The sequence below is a fragment of the Antennarius striatus genome, chromosome 16 (genome assembly GCF_040054535.1).
Source record: "Antennarius striatus isolate MH-2024 chromosome 16, ASM4005453v1, whole genome shotgun sequence".
NCBI lineage: Eukaryota > Metazoa > Chordata > Actinopteri > Lophiiformes > Antennariidae > Antennarius > Antennarius striatus.
In genome coordinates, this window is record NC_090791.1 from 15,294,734 (window position 1) to 15,319,770 (window position 25,037).

The 25,037-nt window shown below is 39.9% G+C and overlaps 1 protein-coding gene across 2 annotated transcripts; it reads left to right on the forward strand.

The window, feature by feature from the left end:
• Nucleotides 1–543: 543 nt before the first annotated feature.
• camsap3 (calmodulin regulated spectrin-associated protein family, member 3) lies at nt 544–24,839 on the forward strand. 2 transcript variants are annotated; one of them, XM_068336893.1, is made up of 17 exons: nt 544–1,011; nt 7,201–7,463; nt 14,871–15,011; nt 15,243–15,329; nt 16,437–16,575; nt 16,659–16,798; nt 18,067–18,151; nt 18,239–18,272; nt 18,359–18,414; nt 18,685–18,757; nt 18,836–20,963; nt 21,085–21,209; nt 21,470–21,762; nt 21,869–21,962; nt 22,089–22,207; nt 22,295–22,413; nt 22,555–24,839. In XM_068336893.1, the coding sequence occupies exons 1-17, from the start codon at nt 879–881 to the stop codon at nt 22,852–22,854; spliced, it is 4,329 nt and encodes a 1,442-aa protein (XP_068192994.1). In that variant the 5' UTR covers nt 544–878; the 3' UTR covers nt 22,855–24,839. The 2 variants fall into 2 exon arrangements, with proteins under 2 accessions (XP_068192994.1, XP_068192995.1); XM_068336894.1 differs by having other exon boundaries at nt 18,721–18,757.
• The last annotated feature ends 198 nt before the right edge of the window (nt 24,840–25,037 follow it).

Genomic DNA, 25,037 nt, shown 5'->3' on the forward strand with positions numbered 1-25,037 from the left:
GAAAAATACATGCAGGCGGCTTTGTAACTTTAATAGTAGTTATGTTGTTTATTGGGAAGATAACAGGAATAGTTCTTACCTAAGTAAATCCTTGTGGCCATCATATGAGATGCTTTTCTACCCATTGAGCTCAGTGAGAGGACTAATAAGCATTTTAACCTCTGCTTTTAATAATATACATTACATGTTGATTTCTTTAATGCTTTAATATTTTTGATATTTTATAATTTTTTTAAGTTTACCTTATATATATATATATATTATATAAAGTATTGTTAGTTTTATTTATGGTACTGAATGTATCTTTAGATAATACTTACCTGTTTAATGATTTCCATCGAATGGGGTCCCTCAGGCTGTCATGTGTGTGTGACCAAGCAGATAAACCTGTAGCACAAGTCACACCACACCTCTACCTGCTGTCTTTGCTGACACAGCGAGGTCCCGCCCTCAAAGCTCAAACTCGATGTCTATTGGATGTCGAGAAGCGCGAGTCATAGTCGTGTGGAGCACCTTGTAGTCAGTCATAGCTGGGATTCTCAATGGAGCTACGTACGGTGAACAGACAGCCTAGCAATGCGGACGAGGAAGGGCAAAAACGAGGAAAATACTGTGTTTTTGCCTAACAGACCGGTGGGACAGGGTTTTTGGGGATCTTGATGCGTAATTTAAGAAGGATATCGTCTTTCAACCACACAGAAGAGGACATTTAACCACTTGGAAGCAGCTTCGGACTGGTTATTTTCCTAACTATCCCGTCTTCCCATCCCCAGCGCTCTTGTGGAATAGTTATTTAAAATAATGATTGCTTGAATTTTTTTGTGCTGTCTAGTAGCCTTTCTTAGCCTGCAATCCTTCCTTTTTGAGGCAGAAGCGCTATGGTGGACTCCCCCAGCATGAAGAAGACTTTTGTGGTCCCAGACATAAAGCCATTGGATTTGTATGACTGTACTAAAGCAAAAATATGCGCAAGTGTTGGTTGGCTGTTGGCAAAATCCTACGGCAGCACAGGTAGGTTTATATTGAAGCTACAGGCCGTATGATTTATAATGTTGTTGGGATGGGTCGTTTCTGTATCCTTTTGTTGTCCGCAATATGTTTATATCCTATCCGGCTATGTATCGAAGAGCACAGGCATGACGGGTAACTAGTGTGTGTATAGCTCAGCGATTCTCGCCACAAAGAGCAGCAAATGAAAAGGGGACCACACACGGTTTGCATTTTTTGACACATGTCATTTGTTGTCCCTCAATGTGTGGCTACATTTTCCTTGTGTGCTTGTGCCTGAGAAACAGGCCGCCTCACTAGGCCTAGTTTAGGCAAACCAATTTTGTCGTATTTCCAGCCGCCAGACTTCCAGGATATGTTTTTAATCCGGTTACACAGGCATGGCATGTACGGCATAGATGACTTCCAGTACCGTCCTTCACTCTGACGACAGCCGACACTAACCAGGGAACACCACCCCTCTTCCGCAGTTTACAATCGTTAATTGCATTAATTGTTTTGGGATTTCTTCCAATGTCATTAGTTCACAATTCTCAAGAGACGTTCTAGGGCAACAGTCCCCTATAATGAAAAAAACTCATCACAATAAGAAAATGGGATTTCTATATAGAATACGGCACCTTTCACACCGGTTTTCACTTGTGCTGATGAAGACACATCAGAATCACACCAAACGTGATGCTGAGGTAATAACATGACGCTTGGACATGAAGTCTAGGCTATCTGGATAACATTTCTCAAAGAAAACCACCAAAAGACAATGTTTAAGACATTCTTCTATTTCATCAAAATGTCAACATTGAGCCTATTCATAATCAAATAACTGGGTTCTATTTTTCTAATAAACCTGTTTACCAAAACGAATAACTCAATCATTTTTCTTTATGTGCTGTGCATGAATCCACAAACTTGGGGGGGCAAGGATTTAATGCAGACATCAGAGTTATGAGTTGAACTCAGTTTTACTTGAACAACCTGACTTCAGTTTGTATTTTACACAATCGAAGGCCAACCTTAGGGCCAGGACTAAAGGCAGACACAGTATACTCTGCTTAAGACCTCAGTCATTACGTCCTCTAGTCAAACACACACTTCATATGACATTAAAGTAATAGAAAGTCTAGGTTTGTGTGGTTTATAGTCTTCGTCGTAGTCAATTCATTTGTCATGCTTTGAAGGTCCTGCATATCAAGATGACATCATGAAATCCTTTCCCAAGTCTATAAAATAGACTTTCTTGCTGGTGTACATTGTACACATCTCTAGTCTATATTTAGACAGGAATGTGTTGGAAAGGTAGTTACCGGTAATTGTAGTAGTAAGTCTAACAAAATAAAGAACTTAATACTAAAACAAAACTTAAGTCTCATGTAAATGACTTTTAATTCATGTGCGATTGTGATAATGCAAACTGTCCTTAAAAGTTTGAACCATAGTACCTACCGGTATGTGTTTTCATCTCTGTACTCTTGTAGGTGTGAAAATTATTGCAGTAATGAGTAGTTTGAAATATAAGACTTGAAAGATGAAAAGATCAGCCGTAATCATTTCCTCATCACCTTTTAGACTAGAAAAAAGTGGCACAGGAAAACATTCCAGGATTATCTTTGAGTTTTCCGATAATGTGCTGTTTGATGTGTAAGGTAACATTTTTGGAATTTCATAATAGCATTATGGAACTCACCAGCCTAGACTCTCATCATTACAAAGTAATTTGGTGCCTGGGATATACCAACAACTTGTCTTTTGGCACAAATAGGCCCAAAATTTTCATTACTGTAGTTTTTTTGGGGCCATGGTTGACTGAGAAACATGTAGCGCCAGATAATTTTTGAAAACCTAGCATATTTTTATTTTCAGCTTTTATGGAGCATATACTAATTTTTTTTGTAGAGGTGAAAATCTAGGACTCCCAGAGGTGGTCCACAGCAGTGATTACATGATTTTCACTGTCAAAATGAATAGTGCGTACGACCTTCTTCATCTTGTAGAAGAAATAGTGTAATCAATCTATAAATAACAAAATTTCCACTAAACTCTGAGTCAATAAAAATGTACATAGTCTGTATTTGAACATGGGTTACAATATGCTTTACACAAAACAAGAACAAACTGCTTTACGTAAAATGAGAGACAACACAATTTACATAAGCTAAACAGAATATTGCAACACTTGCCATGTGCATATAGATTAAAATATATACAAGTGCAATACATTACAAATACAGTGGTACAGCCCTGTTTAAATGTGGAAGTTTTGGTCATCAGTCTCTTCAGTAATATTGTATAGCAGTGAAACAAGCCATTTTGTGTCTGTATGTTTCAAACATGTATTTCTTTTTGTATTTTACAACTACTTTCAAAACTCCCTGTGGATCTGACTTAAGTTCTTTTGAAGCAAATGCTCAGTCTTCACTAATGATATGTGTCTGTTGAGTAAATAAAGGATAAGGACCTGAAGAGGTGTTGTTTGCATCCAGTGTTGACTCAAAAGGTAGCGCGTCCAACTAGTATACTGCATTAAACTCTTACTGGAGGATGCCTTTTGATAGAGCTGTACTTTATGTTTAAAGATATTGCCATATTTTATAAGACAAGACAAGTCATTTGCCACACCTCAGTGTGAGCTTAAAAACACTTGGCAACTAATCAGTAGTTGGCGTCTAACTTGAAGACACTTGAAAAGAGATGCTCATACTTAAATACATTATGCACACTTTGTAACGATTATCAGTTTGTAATCTTATGCATGTATATTACTAGCTTTTCATGTTGTATTGAAGTACCGTATAGGGAAGAAAAGTGTCACCAAAATTTTTTGATTGGGCAGGTATGAGCTCTTATGGATGGCAGTGTCTACTGTAGTCTTGAAATTCCTGCTGTTATGCTTACCTTGCACACCTCTGCAAACCTGTGTTGTAATTAATTGTATAACCTCCCTGACTGTTTTGATTTTGCAGTCCATCAGGTTTTACAAGATGTTGTGCTGTGTTATTAATAGCAAAGTACTTATGTTCAGTTACTGTGACAACATTTTGTAAATCTTACACTGATTAGTCCACTTCAATGTAAAATGAGAAGGAGTGGGTAGTGAGCCCTTCTTTAAGCCCCCACCCCCAACAATGTGGTGATGTTTTCTTGTGCCTGTTGATTAATGTCTGCTTGTTCGGCACGACCTGTGACATGACGAGGACAATTACTAGATTGAAAAGGTGCAAGGTAGCACAAGCATCCCACTTTACATTTTAGTAGCAAAAACTTTGTGATTTCCTGATAATGATGACGATGATAATGTGACACTGCTATTGAGAAAAGCTGTTTGATTTACTACTACTCAAGAATAGAAGAGCTCAGAGTCAACAATTTCACAGGGCACCTGAAGATAAAGATTAAGCCCTTTGGTTAAACTGTTATGGACAAATGTCTGCCTTGACCTTTCTGAAAAGCAGTCCTCCACTAGTAGATAAGCACTGACCCTTTGAACTATGAAAATGACTGATAGGTTGTTTCACTAATTTATACGAACCCACAAACTTATTTGTAATCTAAATTTTTCTCCTGAAGACAATGATGTCAGTGCTATGGAGGAATCAAATTCCATATTGTTTTGTTTTTGATGTGCTCTAGTTTTACCTTGCTCATTCTATGTTGCAACTGATCCTTTTAGTTTTTTAACATTAAGTGTACCCTTATCCTTTGAATTTGACCGTTTATTTTTTGGAGGATTGTGCTGTAATTAGCAACCTCAAATTTTTTAACACATTTCCACGATATGTATAACACACAAACTCTTCATAGCTAGGCCACCTCATAGGGAAATGATTCTCATATCGATCTCCCTGATCTTACTGAGTAGAAGCATTTGCATCCTGCTTTGCCTTCTGGGAATGTTTTAAGACATGTTATCGTGGCAAGGCTTTTCTACCCATTTTGGTGCTTGTCTCACAGTGTTAATAGTGCTACGGAAAGCATTATTGTTTTTTACACAGGAGTATATTTACAACAAACTGGACCATTTAGTATGACTGACAACATTGTCTCACCAAAGTCATGACGGAATGAGAGACCAAAAAGATTGCATTGACTAATCTTTTGAGTTTGGGTGTATTGTTCTGTTATCTGAAGTCAGTGGTTCGATTACATGAGTTTATAATGATAAAACATAGTGACACCACCTTTGAAATAACCCTGAGGCAAGAATGACATGTATAGGGTTCTCCTTTCTCTTCTCAGGGAGACAACTGGTATTTCAGCATTTCAACTCTTTTCATTCCCCAAGGGTCCTCTAAAATGTTTGCTACAAGTTTTGTTTTCATACAGAGAAACCTTTTTCCACAAAGACTGTTTCTACATTGCTTTGAAATATTATTGTGCATGGTTTTTTCTGTTTTTGTATGTGTCTGTTATGAAATTGTGTTGAATCCTCAAAACTGAATGTTCAACAAAGGCAACCTCACCAATAGCAGATTACGGCAAAATCGAAAGAAATTCCTGACAAGGTGAGAGAGATGACTTAAAAAACTAGACTGGGAAGGATTGTAAAGCTCTTCCTAATACTCAGGGACTCTACAGACCTTGAGTGAGACACATTATCTACAAATGGAGAGGACTTAAAACAAGAGTGAGCATTCCCAGAAGTGGCCAAACTTTCAAAACTTCGACCACAGCAAAGGTTCATTCAGGAAGTCCAAGAAAACATTAAAGCACTTGCAGGCCTCTTTCACCTCAATAAAAGTCAGTGCTCATGGGTCCAGTATTCCAAAGACAATTGGCAAAATGGCATCAATGGTTGTGTGGCGTGGTCTAGGGAAAAATATTTTATGGACCAATGAGCAGAGAGTTGAGCTGACTATCAGAATAAGGGGTACCGTTACATCAGTGCGTCAGTAAAACACAACATTCTATGATAAACACTATGGCATGTTCAAACATGGAGGTAGCAGTGAAAGACCTGGGGGATACTTTTGCTGCTTATGCCAGGACAACCTGCAATAATTGAAGGAAGCATGCATTTTGCTTTTTATGAGATAATTCTGAACATGTCAGTTCCTCAGGTCAGGTGAAGCTCAAGCGGGACTTGACCAAGGCAAGAAAATGATCCCATGCATAAAAGTTGTTCCTCATATGAATAGCCCAAAGGAAAACATTTTTTATGGCCTTGTCAAAATTCATACCTGAACCCCTTTGTACTTCTGTGGTAGGAACTGAAAATAGTGACAAAGCCTACTGACAAAGCCCCCAATGTGACAGCACTAAAGCAGTTCTAGAAGAGCAGAGTGGGACAAAACTCCACTGGTGATGTCAGAGACTGAGCTTAAACTAGTCTGTTATATTAAGTTGTAGGGATAAATACCTTTTCATGTTGGTGATTAGCTATCAAGTATTTGCCTGATTAAATAGCATTATCATTTATTTTGCATTTTGTGCTAATTCAGTTTTCAAGGACAAATATTTTTTCGCAGCATTGTAATCTAGTGTTTATCAGAATAACACTATACAGCCTTAATGTATTTAGTGTTGATTTTTGCACATGAAAGTTCTGCTGAGGGTGGTAGGTAATACAGTATACACACACACACACACACACACACACACACACACACACACACACACACACACACACACACTGTATCTACTTTTTTTTTTTAATCCCAGAAGACATTTCTTGTTCTCAAAGTCACATCACATTCTTTCTGATCTGATCTGAACTTTTTTAGATGGTGGTGGTTGTGATTCTAAATTTTAATATGAAATGTGCTTGTACTGTTATTAATTTTTTTTCTGTTGAAGGTAGTATACACCCTCACCAAAGTCTATATATCCATTCCCAAACTTCCTACATCTTGCTAAAGCAAAGTAAACACAAGGGCAGGTGGTGTATGTGAATGTTACAGCCTACACCAAGTTAATAATGCAGCTATAATGTTTATCAGAAAGTTCTGCAAAAAGGTGAAGACGAATGAGTGGCAGAGCATCTTGTAATCATCTTGTAATCTGTAGACTTCGACCTCTGAGCACACCGTGCCCCATGGTTGCTTTGCTTTTTCTCCTAAAGTCAGAACATTCAGAACATTGCCTTCTTTATGCAGTACATCTCCTTTATTGTTTGTTAAAGTTTGAATTCAACTCTGTAGAAGTAACAGTGTTCCAGGAACATTTCTAACTGTGTCTGCATGTTTTGTTTCTTTGTAGAAAATGTCCCAACAGAGCTGCGAGACCCCTTCTACTGTGACCAGTATGAGCAAGAGCATCTTAAGCCACCAGTCACGCGACTCCTGCAGTCCTCAGAGCTTTATTGCCGCACCTACAGCCTCTTACAGGGGGGCAGCAAAACCGAGGAACAGCCCAAAGATAATGCAGCCCTAGTGCAGCTCCTGACTCAAAGGGGCATAATCCACAATGATCAGGACATACCAGTGACTGATGCAGACCTTCGACATAAGCCCATCAAAATGGTAATTTTATGGTTTGTTTGTGTGAATAATATGTACATATACATCTGGGATCCATTTGTGTTGGTAATGGCCTCAAGGAGTATTTATACTGTATGTCATATTGGTAGTGTCTGGCACGCTGAGTGTAGACCTTCTGGCGAATTTGATGATATGTTATCCCGGAAGTCTGGTGAAAATCAGATGGGGTAGAAAGGGTTCCGTATGTTGATATTGTTATGTTTTTTTGCTTTGATTCAAGGGATTAAGGGACATAAAAACCCCTCTCTTTCAAACCTGCCCCTCCCCCCTTCTGGCCCCCAGTGATCTAAGAGGATGAGTGGATCCAGCTGTTTGGACTAGGGCCTTTCCACAAGGCAAAGAAGGGACACAGGGACAAAGAAGGTCTAGACTCAATAGTTGGTCCATACAATTTATGGAACAATGACTAAACAGCTCTGGTGAAACTTAAATACCCCGTAGAGAAAATACTTAGTGTAAGTGAGTCAAACTCAGAGAAACCGGTTTATCCTTTTAGCCCTTGACAATGAGAGTCTCTCTCTCTCTCTCTCTCTCTCTCTCTCTGTCTCTCTGTCTCTGTCTCTGTCTTTCTCACTCTCTCTCTGTCTCTCTCTCTCTCTCTCTCTCTCTCTCTCTCTCTCTCTCTCTCTAGTACACAAGAGAAATCTCAATACACCTGAAAATTAATGGACAACGAAAATTACTTGAAAATAAACAATCTTAATCTTTTACTGCTTTTCTACTTCAGTTCACAAAAGGGAAACTAGGTTAGTAATGTTCAGACAGAATCATTTTATATAAATTATTTCTTTCAACAGCCACCTTGATACACATGTATTCACTGGCTGTTTCTGAGAGGTAAACTGGGAGTCTCCTAGGACATGCAGGCTGTTGTTAAGAGGTGAATTCTGTTTGCTCCACCGTTGTCTATGGGTTACCGGAGCAGGTGTGGCACAGGTGCTTTTGTTGCTCTTATGCTAATTGTTTGCTTGAAATGATGTGTATGCATCAACGACATTTTCTAGATTTAATGCCAGAAACACATTTGTAGTAGCACCTGGTAAAATGGAAATGTTGGTGACTGTTATGTTGTGATATAGGCTATGACTATATACACCATATAATAAAACAAAAATAATGAGTAATAAGATAAAGTTTATGCTCAAATTTTACTTTGGAATCTACCAGACTTCATTTATGATTTGTATAAATACAAGTGAAACTCTAACCAGAGGGAGAAAGCTATTAAGGACAGTGGAAAGGATACTTTCAGTAGGGATTTTCTTCTTTTTCATTATTTCAGTAGTCTACTTGTGCTGCTGTTGCTTCCAAAAGTCAAAATCTAACAATGTGAATTTCAGAAGAATTTTTCACTTTTCAAATGCTATCTGTAGTGTCACATTCAATCTTGTCCTTGCACATAATGTCACAGTCTGCAAAATAAAGGTCTGTATATGCTCACATCTGCTCTTATTAGTGCAACAAAAGATTAATACTAGGTTTTATTTAAAATAAAACCTAGTCATAGTAATTTTGTCATAATTACTGCAGTTTTCCCGTAATGAAGTTACTAAAGCACAATGGTCTAGTGATGTAATAGATCTCTCAAACATGCTGAATGTGTGGTCATTTGCTTTTAGGCCTTTCAGGTTTTGTTGGTTCTTCAAAGCTAGATCTGAACATCTAAGTTTTAAATCTTTATCACTAAACTCATTTTGGCTGTTACTCTTCATGCCTCATGCTGTTTTTTGCTTTCATACATGGGAACTTCAGTTGCTTTTTGCTCCAAAGCTGATCTTGTCTGCTGCTGACTGGCACTGTGGCTACAGTGTGGCAAGCAAAGAAAAAGTGGGTCATGCTGCAGCAGCATTAGAAGGATGGAGCATCAGTGTGGGTCTTGGCCAGTAAACGGCTTTGGAGCAACAGCAGCAATCTGCTGCAGTACTGCTTGTATGCTTAAGCCTCAAATATATCTTTGGCAAACAAGAGGATAAGAAAGATTTCATATACATAAAAATGTGTTGTTCTGGTTCATGAGTTGCCAGAATCTTCTTACCTCTGTGCTTGGTCTGCGTTCACTTGCTGTTGAGGCATCACACGTCTTCTGACTTTGCTATTCATTTGAATACAGTTGTAGTATTTGGCTCAACTATTAATCCAGAGATGTGGGTTTATCCTAACCCTGAAAGATGCTGGCACTGGGTTTGGTTGCTGCGCCATTTTCAGTACTGAGCATCAATAACCTGCTTTTTTTTTGTTTTTTTTGTACACAACACTCTTTTCTATCATCTTAAGTGGGGCAAAAAATGACATCTATATCTCAGAAAGCACATTTAACTGAAAACATTGTGTGAAATTGTGACACAGTAATCATCGTCAACAAAGTTTGTGTTGCTCCAAGAATTATTTTCCTTTTATTGTTTCTAGAAGAACTTGAATTTGTGAATCAGTAGTTTTTTGTGTAAACAGATTGATCTGGAAACTCTAAAATGGTGTATCTCAGTAACACAACCTCACAAATAAGAGAATTAGTATTTATTTGCATTTCTTTTGATTTTAATATTTTGTTTTAATTATATAAATTCTATGTTGGTTAAGTCACCACTTCAGTTAGTTGTTGGGTGCTGATGCCTCTACGTTCGCCTCATTTGTGCACAGAATGAACGAAGCTCTTGAAACAGGTGAATGATGATGCTTCTGTAATTTATCTACAACTCAGCCTGTTCTAAAATTTGTAGCTTATATATGCATCTTTGTGTGTGTGTGTGTGTGTGTGTGTGTGTGTGTGTGTGTGTGTGTGTGTGTGTGTGTGTGTGTGTGTGTGTGTGTGTGTGCGTTGGTGTGTGTGCGCGTTGGTGTGTGTCCTGTTGGTAACTGTTCCTCTGCTCAACTCAGCCCAGATTAGAGATAATCTGCCATGCAGACTGAATCTCATCATCCATGAGTGGATGATGTGCCAGAAATGACTACTGACTCACTATTTTAACTCGTCACAACAACATCAACAATATACCAAGTTATTGTTGCTTTAGACAATGGAACAAGATCATAATTGTTCGTTTCAAACATACAGTATGTTTGAATGTATGGCTATGTATTTTTTAAACCAGAAAGGAATATTTGGTCTGACCGTGACAAAACAAGTCATGTAGCCATAATTCAGCTAACCCTGTTCCTGGTCCTCTGTTGATCTTAGATCAGCACTGACACTTTGTCTTAAATCATACTGCTGTGGTAGCAGGTTTCTGGTCAAGTGAGCATCCATCAGGGGCTTATTTGAAAATGGAGGTGACAGACCATCAGAAACAGTGACCATCATCTTGTACCATTTGCTCTGGTTTTGGCCTTTGCTGATTAAAGAAAAACTGATGTGTAGTAGTTATTATTTACCACATGTTAAGCAACTTTGATGTAAAACTATTCTGAACAATTTTTGCTGTTGTTTAAGCATACAGACCATATTAATATAATTGTTCAAACTGGCTGTGAGAGAACCTCTTGTGGAAAGTCCTAGTTGGGCCCCATATTTGCCTGATCCCCCTGTTTGTCTCCCCTTTTGTACGGGAGGGTAAGGGTTTGGATTAAGTCACATTTCGGGCATAATCACATTTCCCCTCATTATAATCTTACTTAATGATCTACAACATGCCTTTGAATTGTAGAAAAAGTAGAGCTTCCAAAAGATTTCATACTGACAAGCTCAGTTGAAAGGGCATTAATATTTTGTCTCATATCAGCTTGAGACATGTTGGATGTTTCCCAGCAAAAAAGCCAGGGCATGGAGCAATGCTGCAGTCAGGCTTATGTTGAGATGCATTGTGGGTCAGCTGGTAGGTTGTTATGGTGATTTGGCAGGTCCAATGCTGAGTGTTCATGAGTTTCTCCTCTATCCCCTCTCATTAGTGAGACTTGTGATTTAGCTTACCAAATACTTCAGGGCCTGCTATGCAAAATCAACCCCGTGTTCCCCTTGCATTCTGCATTTTTTGTCATGATTTGCATTCCACTTTCTCCTGTAAATAACTTTTCTAGTACGTGTTTACAATGTTTGTCCGTCTCGTTCATCCGCGTGCATTGCCAGTTTTTTACACACCCAGTGTCACATGGTCTCCTTTCATACAGTGACAGTAGTTCAAACCTAAGGTGACACTTGACTTTCAGGAGCAAAGCCATTTATTTGAAATATACTACTTACTGGCAGAATTTAAAAGATGATCTTTGGGGGATTGGGCGGAATGTGGGCGTGGCAGATGGGGGTTGGGGGTGTGGCAGGGGGGTGGTGTGGTGGGGGGCCTCCCGGCCCCTTGCCCTTTGGGCCAGTCCCGTGCGCCCTGGCGGTGGCGGCCGTTGCCTCCTTTGGGTCCCTGGATCTACGTGGTTCTCGGTGCCCCCGGTGGCTCTTCGGATGATGGCTTCTGGATGCTCCTGGCTGCCGGGGTTGGGAGTGCTCGGCTGGCCTGGCCCTGTTGAGTTCTGGTAGCCTATCTGGGTGTTGGCTTCATCACACATGTATGCTGGGTCAGGGTTTACCAGCTCCTGTCGAGTCCAATTACTGAGAACCATTGGGTCCCGTCAGAATGTGATGAGTCTCACATCAGTCATCACAATATTATGCCCTCTATCTTCCTCTTACACTGGTTTCTTCTGGTGGCCTATTCTATACTATCAGGACCTCCACTAATCTGATGTTTTGTAACATCTGTGTCGATCGAAATATCAGTTCTAAGAATAAAACAGCCTAAACCTTTTTCACTCCAACAGCACTGCCTGTCTATCCACTACCTTGTTTGTGTTTTCTCTCCCTGTCTCCTTTTGCTTTCCCCCTTAACTCACAGGGGTGCAGCACTTCCCTCTCTGGCTCACAATAGGAAATTCTAATAAAGACTGACAATTTAGTTCCCAGAGAGGAGTGGTGACGGTCACATGCACGCATTAAATTGTATAAAAGATTTTGCTGAAAGACTAAAATAAGCATTGATCTCATAAAAGGTTGACCCCCTTTTATGGGGTTAAACTATGAGAATACATGCAGACAAAAAAAAAAAAGATGCTCAATCTCAAAACACAACTGGCTGAAAATAGGTATCATAAAATTAATAACCTTTTCCCAATATTAGTATTTAATATTCCGTCTCTTTTATGGAGGAAAATCAAAGGTTATACAGTGTAACAGCTGTGCCATAAATTCTGCTTTAACTAGGACATTTTTCTGTTTTTTGATTAATGTATGGAGTTTTATTGTTTTGGTTAACTAAACTGACATATGTAAGGGGAAGGAAAACACTGTTCAGTTTTCAAGCATTTGGTTACGTGAACATTCTGATAAAATTTAAAAATGACTATAATAAGTTTATGCTCCTGTGACCTACAGAAGATAAAACAAAGCTGGTAGCGTGGATTTTATTGGGTTTCATGGATGTACCCATTAAAGCGGCCAAAGATCACACAGCATTATAACATGACAGATGTATACACAATAGCATGTAAAGCTAATTTTGCAATAAATTGGGTAATATCTATTTACATCAGCAAGAAACTCTTCAAATATCAACCAGTAGACATGCATACTTTACCTGTGCGTAATTAGATGTTAGTTACATAAACAATGATAAAGTATGAAAAGAAACATAAAGGTCATGAGCACACACAAGCTATGTCTTTACTCTGCGGACACCATGTGGGAAAGAATGAGATGCAGTCTCAGCTGATGTTGTATCCATTTGCCAACTAGTGGTGGAGTCCCGAAGCATGACTCGTAATTCAGATTTTCACTCGCGGTGGCTCATATCTCAAAATACTTGTATGTTAAGCTACTACCGTAATGAAATTGCCCTGCCCTACTGTTTTTATTTTTGTAAATAGTACTCTGAATGAGTCAGATTGAAGCCCTTCTCTGTATTAAGTGGAAATTTCTCCCCTTATGCAGACATTTGCAGTGCAAATTAGAAAGTTGTGTCATAGATAAAAGGAGTTTTATGGCAGTGTTGGGAGGGAAAGCCGACCAGGGCCACATGGTCCCTGGTGACTCACTTCAGTACAGAGCCTAATGATAAATGACAAAACTGCAACAGTCTGCATGGGTCAGCATTTGACCTCAGGTTTCAGTACTAAGGCTCATGCACACAGCAGGAGTATCACCAGCACCCAACTGGGACAACACAAGAGATTAGAGCAGGAATGTTTTGCTTCTCGAGTGAAGTAATAAATGGAAAGAGGCACTAATTTGTACAGATTAGAGTCAAAGCTGAAGGAGTGACTCTAGGATGGGAATGTGTTTCTTTTGACTTGTCCATCCTTTCTTTGATATATGAATCGGTTTCGCACTGAGTAGGCTTTTCTTTTGTTGATAATTTGGGAATTTTTTCCCCCATTCATTTAAATTTTAAACTTTTGTCTTTCTGCTACTACCACATAGACATTGTTTATCAATGTGGGGAGTCCTGAAAGAAGAAAGAACTTTGTAAAACAGTTACTGTGATTCAACAAGCATGCAAAAAAATTATGATTAGAATTGTAAAAAAAAAATAAATCTGAATCAGTTACAAAAATATGAGGCTTAGACATATAAAGCGTTGTTTGTTGCCATCCCATGGCCCAAACAGAACACAACCTATAATGAGCTAACAGGTTAATAGCATTAAGGTGCTCTTTTTGACTGAGCTGATAATGTTTGGTGCATTTTAATTGGCTCCAGCCATGAGAAAGGGCTGTCCAGTGGATTTATAAGTGTAAGTAAATATACTCATGGTTGTTTGATACAAATGCTTAGGAAGGCAAAATAATTGCATGTAGCAGTGATAATATTTTAATTGTTGGATCTGTAAACAATCTCTTAAGTATATTGTACATCAAATACATTGTTTGGAGAAAAAACATACTTTTATACCAGATCTATTGAAGGGATATGGAAACTTTGTTTCGTACCAGAAAATGTGGTTTAGTCTGGTGACACCTTATTTTATCCTGTACTCTTTTCCACATGAGTCATACAGCAGTATTATAATGGGTGGGAGGGAAGGGAAGCACGCTGAAGAGTAGGCAAATAAAGGTAAAGCAGCAGAGGAACGACAGCCCTGGAACAAATATGTTATCATATTTCAGGTCCATTCCCTCTTTAATGATTGTACAAACACAAGTCCAAAGATCACCCACACCTTCTTCTGTGTTATTGCTTGCTGAGAAAGCCTTGTTAGTGTTTCTGCTGATTCACAGCAGGCCTTTAGGGACCTCTAGAGGATGCAGATGGTACCAGTTCTGTAGCAGTTACAGGTGATCTATGTCCAGCTCAAGCAATAAAAATCCCCCAGCATCATAGCTGTAATTGATTGGTGCTATCTAGTCTGGCTGATCTTTGTGTGAATTGTTGCGCCTCTGACAGTTTTTCATCTTCCTGTCACATGATTGGTGCAGAGTGTTCACCTGGCACTGATCGACGCCCTGATGACTGTTGGAGCCATAGAGACGGTGACTGTGGTGAAGTCAAGTGGATCCGCTGAGCTACTGGGTGGAGCCTCCAACTGGGAGGATTCTCTGCTTCATTGGGTTGATGTGGTAAGGAGAAAACCAAAGCATCACAATGTTTGTTTCACACACATTTATTGTGCCCAGTCAGAATCGACTCATTGTACAGTTTAGTTAATCTTTCCATGACCTGTTACTGGTGATCTGTTACTGTTTGATTGGGATGTAACATTTCTTTAGTTAAGTCTGCCTTAAAACTATTTACAATCTATTGTAGATGTTTGATGTGTTCTAACAATATCATTCTTGGCCTGATTTCAGTTAAACCACAAGTTGAGAGAACAAACTGAAGGACCCCAGAGTGACACATCTCAGGTTGTTACACAGCCCCAACCTCTTGAACCCTCTGTGAGTATCACATCACACTTCCAATGTATGTCTGTGTTTTGTAATGTGTCAGTATATCCAAACATATATCATAATTTGTAGAGAACCATGCTCTCACTACCTCACCCAAACTGTTGATTATTAGGCTCATGTTGTTAGTTTTGCAGCACTTTTAGACATTTATATTCTACAACTCATGCCAGTGTTGACTGACACAATAAGAAAAAATTTGCTTTGTTTGTCTTCACAAGACTGTAGAGTCATCACAGCCCTTTCTCATATTTGTCCAGTTCTTCCACTCCAGGCTTAATAGCTCTCCTTTTGCTCCTGTTTTGCATTTCCCTGTCTTTTTCTATTTCCTGTCCCTCGTCCTTTCCAACAGTGTCCTACTCGTTGGTACTGGAAACTTGTCCCTGTAAGTTCCCTCCTTTTCTCCACTCCTTTCCCCTGTTCCTCCATTGCTCAGATGTCATTAATTAAGCAGCAATAATCTGAGGATCAATTGTGTTTTTTTACCTTGTTGTATTGGTGTTGGAATGCTAGTGTACATCACATCCTGGTTTTCCTTAAATTGCACGTCACAGTGTAAATGTGGTAGGGTGGGACAAGACAGAAGCATGTATGACATTGTTGTGCATGAATCACAACCGGTACTCAAGAAGACCTTCAAACCACCAAGTACAACCAGTTCCCCAGGTTCTGTGTACAGCAGAGGTGTGTGTGTTTGTGTGTGATTGGCTGTGATGGTTAACAGAGATGTCTCACTGTTGGCCCTGTTGACACTAGGTTGTTTATCTTTATGCTGTAGTTGAACCAGTGACATTTTCCTTTCTCTCTCTCTCTGGCTCCCTGAGACCTTCAGTTGTTCCTTTATCCCTTATTCAAATATTCTCTTTTTCAATGATGACTCCTCTCTTCTTACATTTGTTCACATGAATCTTCTCTGTTACACATTAGCATGACTTTTGTTTATATTTAGACTTTATCTAACCACATTTTACTTTCACTTTCACACTGACTTTCATGTTGGTTTGAGCAATAATTGCATATAACATATATTTAAGTTACCACACACTCAATTACACTCACACTCTGATTGTTTTGTTTCCTTGTTGTATTTTTTTTTAGCTCCGCTACAGGAAGGATAAAATTCACTCCAAACAAAACCCTATATTTCCAGTGGTGAATGAAATCAAAGATCTCTCCAGTGGTTGTGCCATTGCTGCAGTCATACATTACTATTGCCCTGGCTTGCTAAGACTTGAAGGTACCAACAAAGATTGTTTCTGCAAGCAACTCTTAACTACTTTATTTTTGTCTGCATAACACATCTTTTCCTCTCTTTGTCAGATGTTTGCATGAAGGAGCCCTTGTCTGCAGCAGATAGCCTATATAACCTGCAGTTCATCCGGGAGTTCTGTGACAGCTGCCTGAAGAGCTGCTGCCACTTGGCACTGGAGGACATACTTTACACACCACAGGAGCTTCAGGTAATTACATTCACATTCTTTATCATTCATCAACTGAATGAGCGTAGGTTTGTCATTTTGTTTACCTTCAATACATCTATTGAAGACTTTGCTTGATGAATCAAATGTTCATGGTGTTGTCACCTAAAAGGGAAGATTTTTGAATGGGTTCCTCAATTTGAAAAAAGTAGTAGGTCTAATCTAGCTGTCTTATAAGGGTAATGCAGCTCCTAATACAGAAAAGAATAGTACATATTGCAGGAATTTTGCAATGTCTGGTAGAGCACGACGGAGGAAGCAGTAAATTCGTATTTCATTCAAAATAACTCAGAAAATATAAGAATAAGTAAAGAGTTTGCTCTGATGTCAGACTCCATATGGCTTTCCTGTAGATGCATCATCTGCAGCATCTCCATTTCATCTTTTTAGCCACATCTCTGCAAACTTCTGACCAGGGAACTAATACACAATGTATTTACATTCATGGGGACGTTCATGAACATTGACGCTACTGACAATTCGGGTCAGGTTGGATATTAGTGCCAGCAATGTAGACTATAGGCTTCCTATGAGGAAAATCTGTGACAACCTGCCTGTTGTTTTGTTTTGTTTTTCATCCCCTTGTAGGAGCTAAATGATGTAGGAACCAATGTTGACCTGGTTACATTTCTACTCGGAAGCATTAACTGAGGCTAATATTCGATGCTGAACTCCACAAGTTTTTCTATTTGATATTAACTATTGGTCGAGTTAACTGAGAAATTGAATGGAAATAAAGCAGTAATCAAACATGAAGTGGCGTGTAGGACTTTTGATCACTTGGAAGCGCATCAGCATCTCATTAAATGCGGTGGAAAACCTAAATAGCTTAAAACTTGACTTTTATACACCCCCTGAGGAAAAAATTCATTTAGCAGTGTTAGAGATGTTAATTACTACAGTATTTTATTTCAGTATGTGTTGTTTTTATGTCCTTTTATTGTTTGTGGTACGTGTTAGGAAATAGTACTTTCATATTTAGAGCAGTAATGGCTTTTTAGCAACTACTATGTTGATTATATATTTAATATTAATAAAGAACGACTTACAAACAATTTAGCTTGCAAACGGCGTCGCGGAACTAGTTGTGGTCGTAGGTTCAGGACTATTTGCAGATAGATCTGCTTAACAAAAATTAAATTTGAATGTGATTTAGGATTATAATGTCGCTTGTACCTAATTGAAGGATGAACACAAATATTGCATACTGTTTATGTAATAGCTGTTCTACTTTGTATGATTTTGTTTAGCTGAACTTGCTGAGTTTCCTAGCAGAACTGCTTTGGTGGTTTGAAGTACGAAGGCCAGAATTTGTCCAGTCAATAGACACATTAGGTGAGTGTCATCAATTTTTGGGTCAATGTGATCATAACATTTGATGTATGATATAATGGAGTGTTGGGGTTTTCTTTTTTATATTAGATGGATCCACACCAGTGACACCAACAAGACTGAGGTATGGAAACTCTAAAAGTGGTTTTGCTTTGGTGGTTGTTGTTTTTTGGAGTGAGTTTGAGCTGAGGTTGTTTCTCTTCTTGGCAGTACTTCCCCTTCAATCTTCAAGAAGCCATTCCTCCCCATCTCGTCTTCTGTGTCAGGTATGATTAAGGATTTGTCTTGTCATTAATACATTAACCTATAACTTTTGTTATATGTTTCTGTCTTTTTCCAATCTGGTTTGCCATTTCCCACAGTCCGTTTTTGTCTTAGTTGCGCTTAACATTAACATTGATATTATGATCTTAAATGTCTTTGGTATAACATTTTTTGCATCTTTTTTGAAGTTTGTTGGCCCATTGCTTGGTGATTTGTTCATCCTTGTGTGTTGTGCATGCCTTCACATGTCTGTGTGTCCCCATTGTGCTCAGGATCTTTGACTCAGTCTACCTCAATGTCTCATATAGAAGGAGCTGGAAAAACATGGAGCAAGAAATCTCACAGGTATGACCCATATATTTAGTACCATTTAAACTCACTTTTAAATTTACTATGGACTTACTGAGCTGCTTTATCCAATAGCCGGCCCTTGTCAGCAGTATCCTTCAGTATCCCCTTTGGGCTGGACAGTGATGTGGACGTTGTAATGGGCGACCCAGTGATAACCCGCTCTGTGAGCTCAGATCAACTCAATCCACCAGTCCAAAATGTGACCCGGGGATCCTACACCCCACCTGAAGATCTCAGTCATTTACTAAGTAAACCTCCTGGCCCCAGTGGTTCACATAGAGCTTCCTGGGCTACTCAGACCCCCAGCATTCCAAAGTTGGCAGAAGAGAATGGCCTTATAGCGGGAGACACTGGAGAACTGCCCACCATTGAGGAAGCTCTTCAAATTATCCACAATGAGAACAAGATGGAGCCTCGTTTACACCCTGATGGTGCTCCTGATGGCTTCTATCTCCACTCTCCTGACGATACTGTGAGTTCTAAACATAACATGCCTAACTTGGCGCCCGTCAGTTACTCTGCCCCTACTCGCTCAGGGATGATGTACCGACCTGCAGGAGAATCCAGAGAGTCTAGTCGCATCAGAAACACCTCTGAATGTTCACAAGATGATGACTCAGTCTTGAGAGATGGCAGTGTGGACTCTGATGCTTCGGAAGAAATGCCCAAGGCTCAGTCCTCACCAGGCACACCAGTCACTGGTGCAAACTCTGTTAGAGACTATGGCCAAGATGTGTCTGACAGTGGTGTGAAGATGACCAGTTTTGCGGAACGCAAAAAGAAGCAGGCAACGGATTCTCCTAAGGCTAGCAGTCCTGCTTCTTCTCAGATAACCTCATGGGCCCAAAAGCCTGAAGAAAGCCCCAAGAGCCCACAACTCAATAATGACATGTCTGAGCTGGGTGTCCGGCTTGAAGAAAAGCGCAAGGCTATTGAAGCCCAGAAGAAACGCATTGAGGCTATTTTTGCAAAGCACCGGCAAAGGCTTGGCAAAAGTGCCTTTCTGCAAATAAAGAAGGGGCAGCGTGAGGATGGAGGCAATGGGGAAGGAGAAAATGGCCAGGCCAACACCTCATCCACAGAAGAAGACCTGTCTCATTTAACACTGGAGGAGCGGTTGGCACGAATGGAAGAGGAAGAGCGTCAAGAACAAAATGAGGCACAACAGTGCCCCTCAGTTGAGGATGAAGGTAATGTCAGAGTAGGACTTCAGCACCGGAATCAAGTCATTCATTCCAAAGAAAAGGAAGGTACACCGGGAGAGAAGGGCTCTGCAACGCCGGGAGAAAAAATGACAGTTCCACTAGGGGATTATAACAATGCTGTATCCAAGCTGACTGCAGCGCTTAGCTCCCTGCAAAGCGACATGCAGCGGCTGACTGTGCAGCAGAATGAGCTGATGAAGAAGAAAACGCCAGTCTCTAACAACAAATCCTGGGTCATTCCAGCCAGCCCTAAAACCTCCACCCCAGCACCTACCCCTGCACGCCTGTCTCGAGGATCCAACAGGGATTTAACTTCAATCTCCTCCTCTCTATCTCCCTCTCGGAAGATCGCAGATCACATGACGCCTCCTAAATCTCCCCACAGCCATCGAAGAGCTCAGTCTGTGCCCCCTAAAAGCCCCAAACAGCACCAACACAATCGATCGTTTGATGCAAAAGTTCCAGCCTTGTCGAGGGTCATCAACGTACCGCGAAATGTGGATCGTATCCCCCACCTTCGTCGTGTAAACCCTTGGCAATCGCAAATCCACACTTCATCCACATTCTCCATCGGTGACTCTGATAGCCAAGATGAGTTACGTTCATCTGGACCAACCCCTGTCCCCACGCTTACACTGGCCCCTGTAACATCTCCTGCACCAACTCCCTGTCCTGTCGCAGATGACACCCTGTCAGAGTTCAATGATGATCATAGTGTTTTTAGCATCGACCTGGAGGCTTCACGTGGCCCTTCACATAAAAATGGAAGACTTGCAGTTGGAGGCTGCAGCTCTGGAGCCCCATCAGAGTGCTCCTTTGAGAGCGATGCTCCTGCAGGGATGATGAATGGCAAGCGCAGTAGTCTGATAGAAATCTCATTATCGGCTTTACGGGACGATGGTGAAGAGGATGACAGACTACCTGACCCTTTTTCAGACTCAATGAGTGACCGGGCGGATCTGGAGATGAAAGGAGGAGTTGGTTTCTTTTTCAAAGTAAGAGTATAATTATTGTTACTAGAGTCAGTAATAAAAGATTACTGGAATGACTCTAGAAAAATTTGCATTTCTGACATGAGCCCAATCCTGCCTTTCTAATTCTGTCTGTTATTAATAGGATGACAAGGAACGGCCAGAGGATGAGATGGCCCAGCGAAGGGCAGCTTTGCTAGAGAAACAGCAGAAGAGAGCGGAAGAGATGAAGAGACGCAAGCTTGAGCAGGAAAAAGAAAAAGAATTGAAGTGAGATTCTTAGTCAGTTTTAAACCTACATATCCAAGTGAAGACAGTACTCATTATCATTTATTCAAATTGTTCAGGTTTGTCAAGTTTGATGATTACTGTTAGCACATAACTGGTGATGATTACAATTTACTGAATATGTCCTAAATTTAAATTGATTAAACACATTATCACCACTACTAATCTGATATGTATCATTTCGTTTGAAGTGTCTATGTCTTACATTCAGAGTTTCATGCATTATTGTCCTTTTCTTGTAGCAAACCTCAGTGGATGATCATTGAGGGCTGGGGCAATAAGAGTGACGACAGACCTCAGACCCCAGGCACACCTCCAGCATCTCGTCCCACATCAGCAGAGGGGACTCCACAGCGTAGAGGAGCTTTCACAAAACAAGAGTATGAGAGGAGACAACAGCTGAAGATTATGGAGGACTTGGACAAGGTCCTAAGGCAGAAACCCACCACAGTTCGAGGTGTTAAGAAGCAGAGACCCAAGACTGTGTTCAGAGACGACTCTGTCCTCTCTCATAGCCCTGTGAAGGGTTTAATGGGTAAATAGTTCAGATTTTTACCCACACTTGTGTTAAGCCTTCTTCCCACACTTGTATGAATTTTATTTGCATTATAAATTCACATGTTCTTTTTTCTCTCTTGTAGGCTCAAAACTGAACAAGGTGTACTCCCAATCAACAATGAACTTGTCCTCTATGGCAAATGACTCTGGAACCTTGACTGTCAGGAAGTCTCCTAGGTAACATTCAGTGATGATGGCTTGTATTTGGTCTAAAACAGTATCAAGAATGTGTTAAGAGATCTAAGTAATTTCCTGTGATTAATTATATATAATTAAATTTTTGTTTTGTTTATTTCACTCTAGTCGTTCACATTCTCCCTCCCGACTAATGTCACCGAGGCGAACAAGTGTTCAGAACGGTGAGAGAGACTGGGAGAGTGGCTCCACTATTTCCTCACCTGCTTCAATTCCAGAATACACAGGTCAGTGATATCTTCAAGACCGGGGAACTGTAAAAATGGATCCGCTCAGGTCTATTGGGTGAACATTTTAAATTTAATGTGTTACAGGACCAAAGCTCTACAAGGAGCCAAGCTTCAAGTCCAACAAGTTCATTATCCATAATGCTATCACTCGCTGCTGCCTGGCTGGCAAGGTCAATGAACCACAGAAAAACAAGATTGTAGAGGTAAGCTATGCTGCTGTGCCAGAGTCCAACAAACTGGTCAACACTGGTCAACAAATTGGCTGAGTGAGTGAGTGTGGTTTTCATTGACAGCAGCTCATATGTGGTGTTTTAAAAAAAAAAAAATGTTTTCTTCTACTTCAGGAAATGGAGAGGAGCGCTGCCAACCACTTCCTTATCCTCTTCAGAGATGCCAGCTGCCAGTTCAGGGCAGTTTACACCATGAATCCTGAAACTGAGGAGATGACACGGCTCACTGGTATCGGCCCCCGGGTCATCTCTCTTGAGATGGTTGAGTCCATTTACAAATACAGCTCTGACCGTAAGCAGTTCACTGTCATCCCGTCCAAAACTATGTCCATGAGTGTTGACGCGTTCACCATCCCTGGTCACTTTTGGCAAAAGCGTCCAGGAACTCCCAAGAAGCTTGGCACCCCCAAATAAAGACAAACCCGGGATGGGTGTTACAATTCAGGAAACTAACCCCCAGTTTGACTCCTTTGACCTGTATTTTGTTTGGTGAGGCACTTGAGATGTTTATTGTCCAGTTGGACTAGCCATGGACTGCATGGTTAAATAAGCTTTTGGCCAGCTATCAGCCTGGATATGGAGAACCATCCAGTCTACACCACTACATGCCAAGAGAAAGTTACTAGGTTGCAATCGGTTCTTGACTAAGTCTCCCCTAATTGAGATTGTTAATTATAATGCAACCGATAGGTGGGATGAAAAATTCTCTGTACCTTGTACCCTGCCTCCTCATGCCTTGCCTTACCTAACCCATAGAGTCCTTTTTGTGACTCCTACTTAAAGAAAAATAGGGGACAACCATACTGCCTTTGCCTGCAGAACAGTATTGTGGGCCAGAGTAGTTTGTGCCCCTTTCATTTTGCTTTCTTTTCTTTTTGCTGCCTTTCCTCTTTCTTCCAGGGCTCACTTTCTCACCAGCCTGCTTGAATAAGTGGCACTCAACTCTTATAGTAGATAACAGCTGAATATTAATTGTGGGTAACACTGCTCTCATGAATGTAGGACACACACTAATGACTCATTCCATTCAGGGCTATTTTGACTAGTTGTTACAACCCAAGTAAATCGGGGAATTCCTTTGTGGGCAGCACTGGTAGTTGCTACTGTGGTTTTCGAAGGACTTACACACGTAGAAACTGCTTGTGCCCTCATAGTTCTTGTGTTCCACTCCATTCCAACTTTCAGCTGTAGACATCTGGATGTTTTTTATACTATTTTTTACATGTTTTTGCTGGACAAATCCCTGCAGCCTTTGAAAGCTTAAAGAAGAATGAAGTTCATGTGACACTTTCCTCTCAGTCTGCTTTCTCATTTTCAACATGTGATGATATGAAATGTTATCTGAGCTTATCTTGAATAAAAAATACTGGAAATATGAAGGAGGGCTTTACAATGTTTATAATTACTTGGATACAACGCTGTGTGAAAAAGATAATCATTGCTAATTTAATATATACTGAATGCTGATTACTTTAAGTTTTTTGACAATGATTTGTAAATTGAACTTTGTAAGCTATGAATAAGCTAGCCTGCTGCTTATGTATTAGTGAGATGTATGTTTGAGATGAGAAGTTGTGAATGAGAATGATTATAAACAAGAATTGCTGAAAGCCTTGTGTCTAGGGATTAATAAATCTTTTAGGTCATTAGGAGTCTTTCTTGTTTCTTATTATATGATTCCCTGTTCATGCGCCCTGGCATTTAAACAATAGGTCTTTTGATGAAGGATCATTCCAAGCTGTAACGGCCCTCATATTTTCCACTTTGTCTCTAGAAACTCCTTAATGCAAAACGGAGAATGTATACACCAAGATGTTGTTTTCTTGCAATTATGTCCATACTGTAAAGAAAAACACTTTATCCTGCAAGACTTACCTGCAAGACGTTATCACAATGGATTTTTCACTACAGCGGCTGTCTTTAACTGCAGCTGACCTTTTCCATATCATTAACTGTCTCTAAATACTTGCTTTGTTTGAATGAAATTCATTACATATGTGAAAAAAATGTCAAGTAACATTCAGCACAATGGTGAGATGATGGATTAGAAATAAGAATAGAGGAGCTGTTAAGGAAGTAGTGAATATTTGTATGTATGCATTTGTGAGTAGTAGTTTGTGGTAGTTAAACACTACATTTTGATTCTGTGCAATTCTTCCCTCGAATCCCCCCCACCCACCCAAACCCTTGTCACCAACATTTGTATTTATTTGGTTTGCATTAGATGATGCATTTGATGCTTAGTTTCAGGTTCTATGTATGTCTCCATTGGTTAAGGTTGTAAATCATTTACTCATTTTATAGGAGTTGTAGCATTTATTTTTTTCTTTCTCCTTTATTATCAGATCTGTGCCAGCACATATTGTATTTTCATTTTATTGATTATCCAAGCAAATGAACCAGACAAATAAAATAATTTTTAAGTCATCATGTTCTTTTTTCCATTCTCATTTATTTTCCCATTTGTATTTTTCATTGTTTGTGTTATTAGGAAGTTGATTGGGTCCAGCAGGTGTCTATTAACCCCTCCAATCTGAGTGGAACCAAAATCTTGCTCGCAGTACACGGGCATCGATGTGCTTTAATCCTAGTCTGGA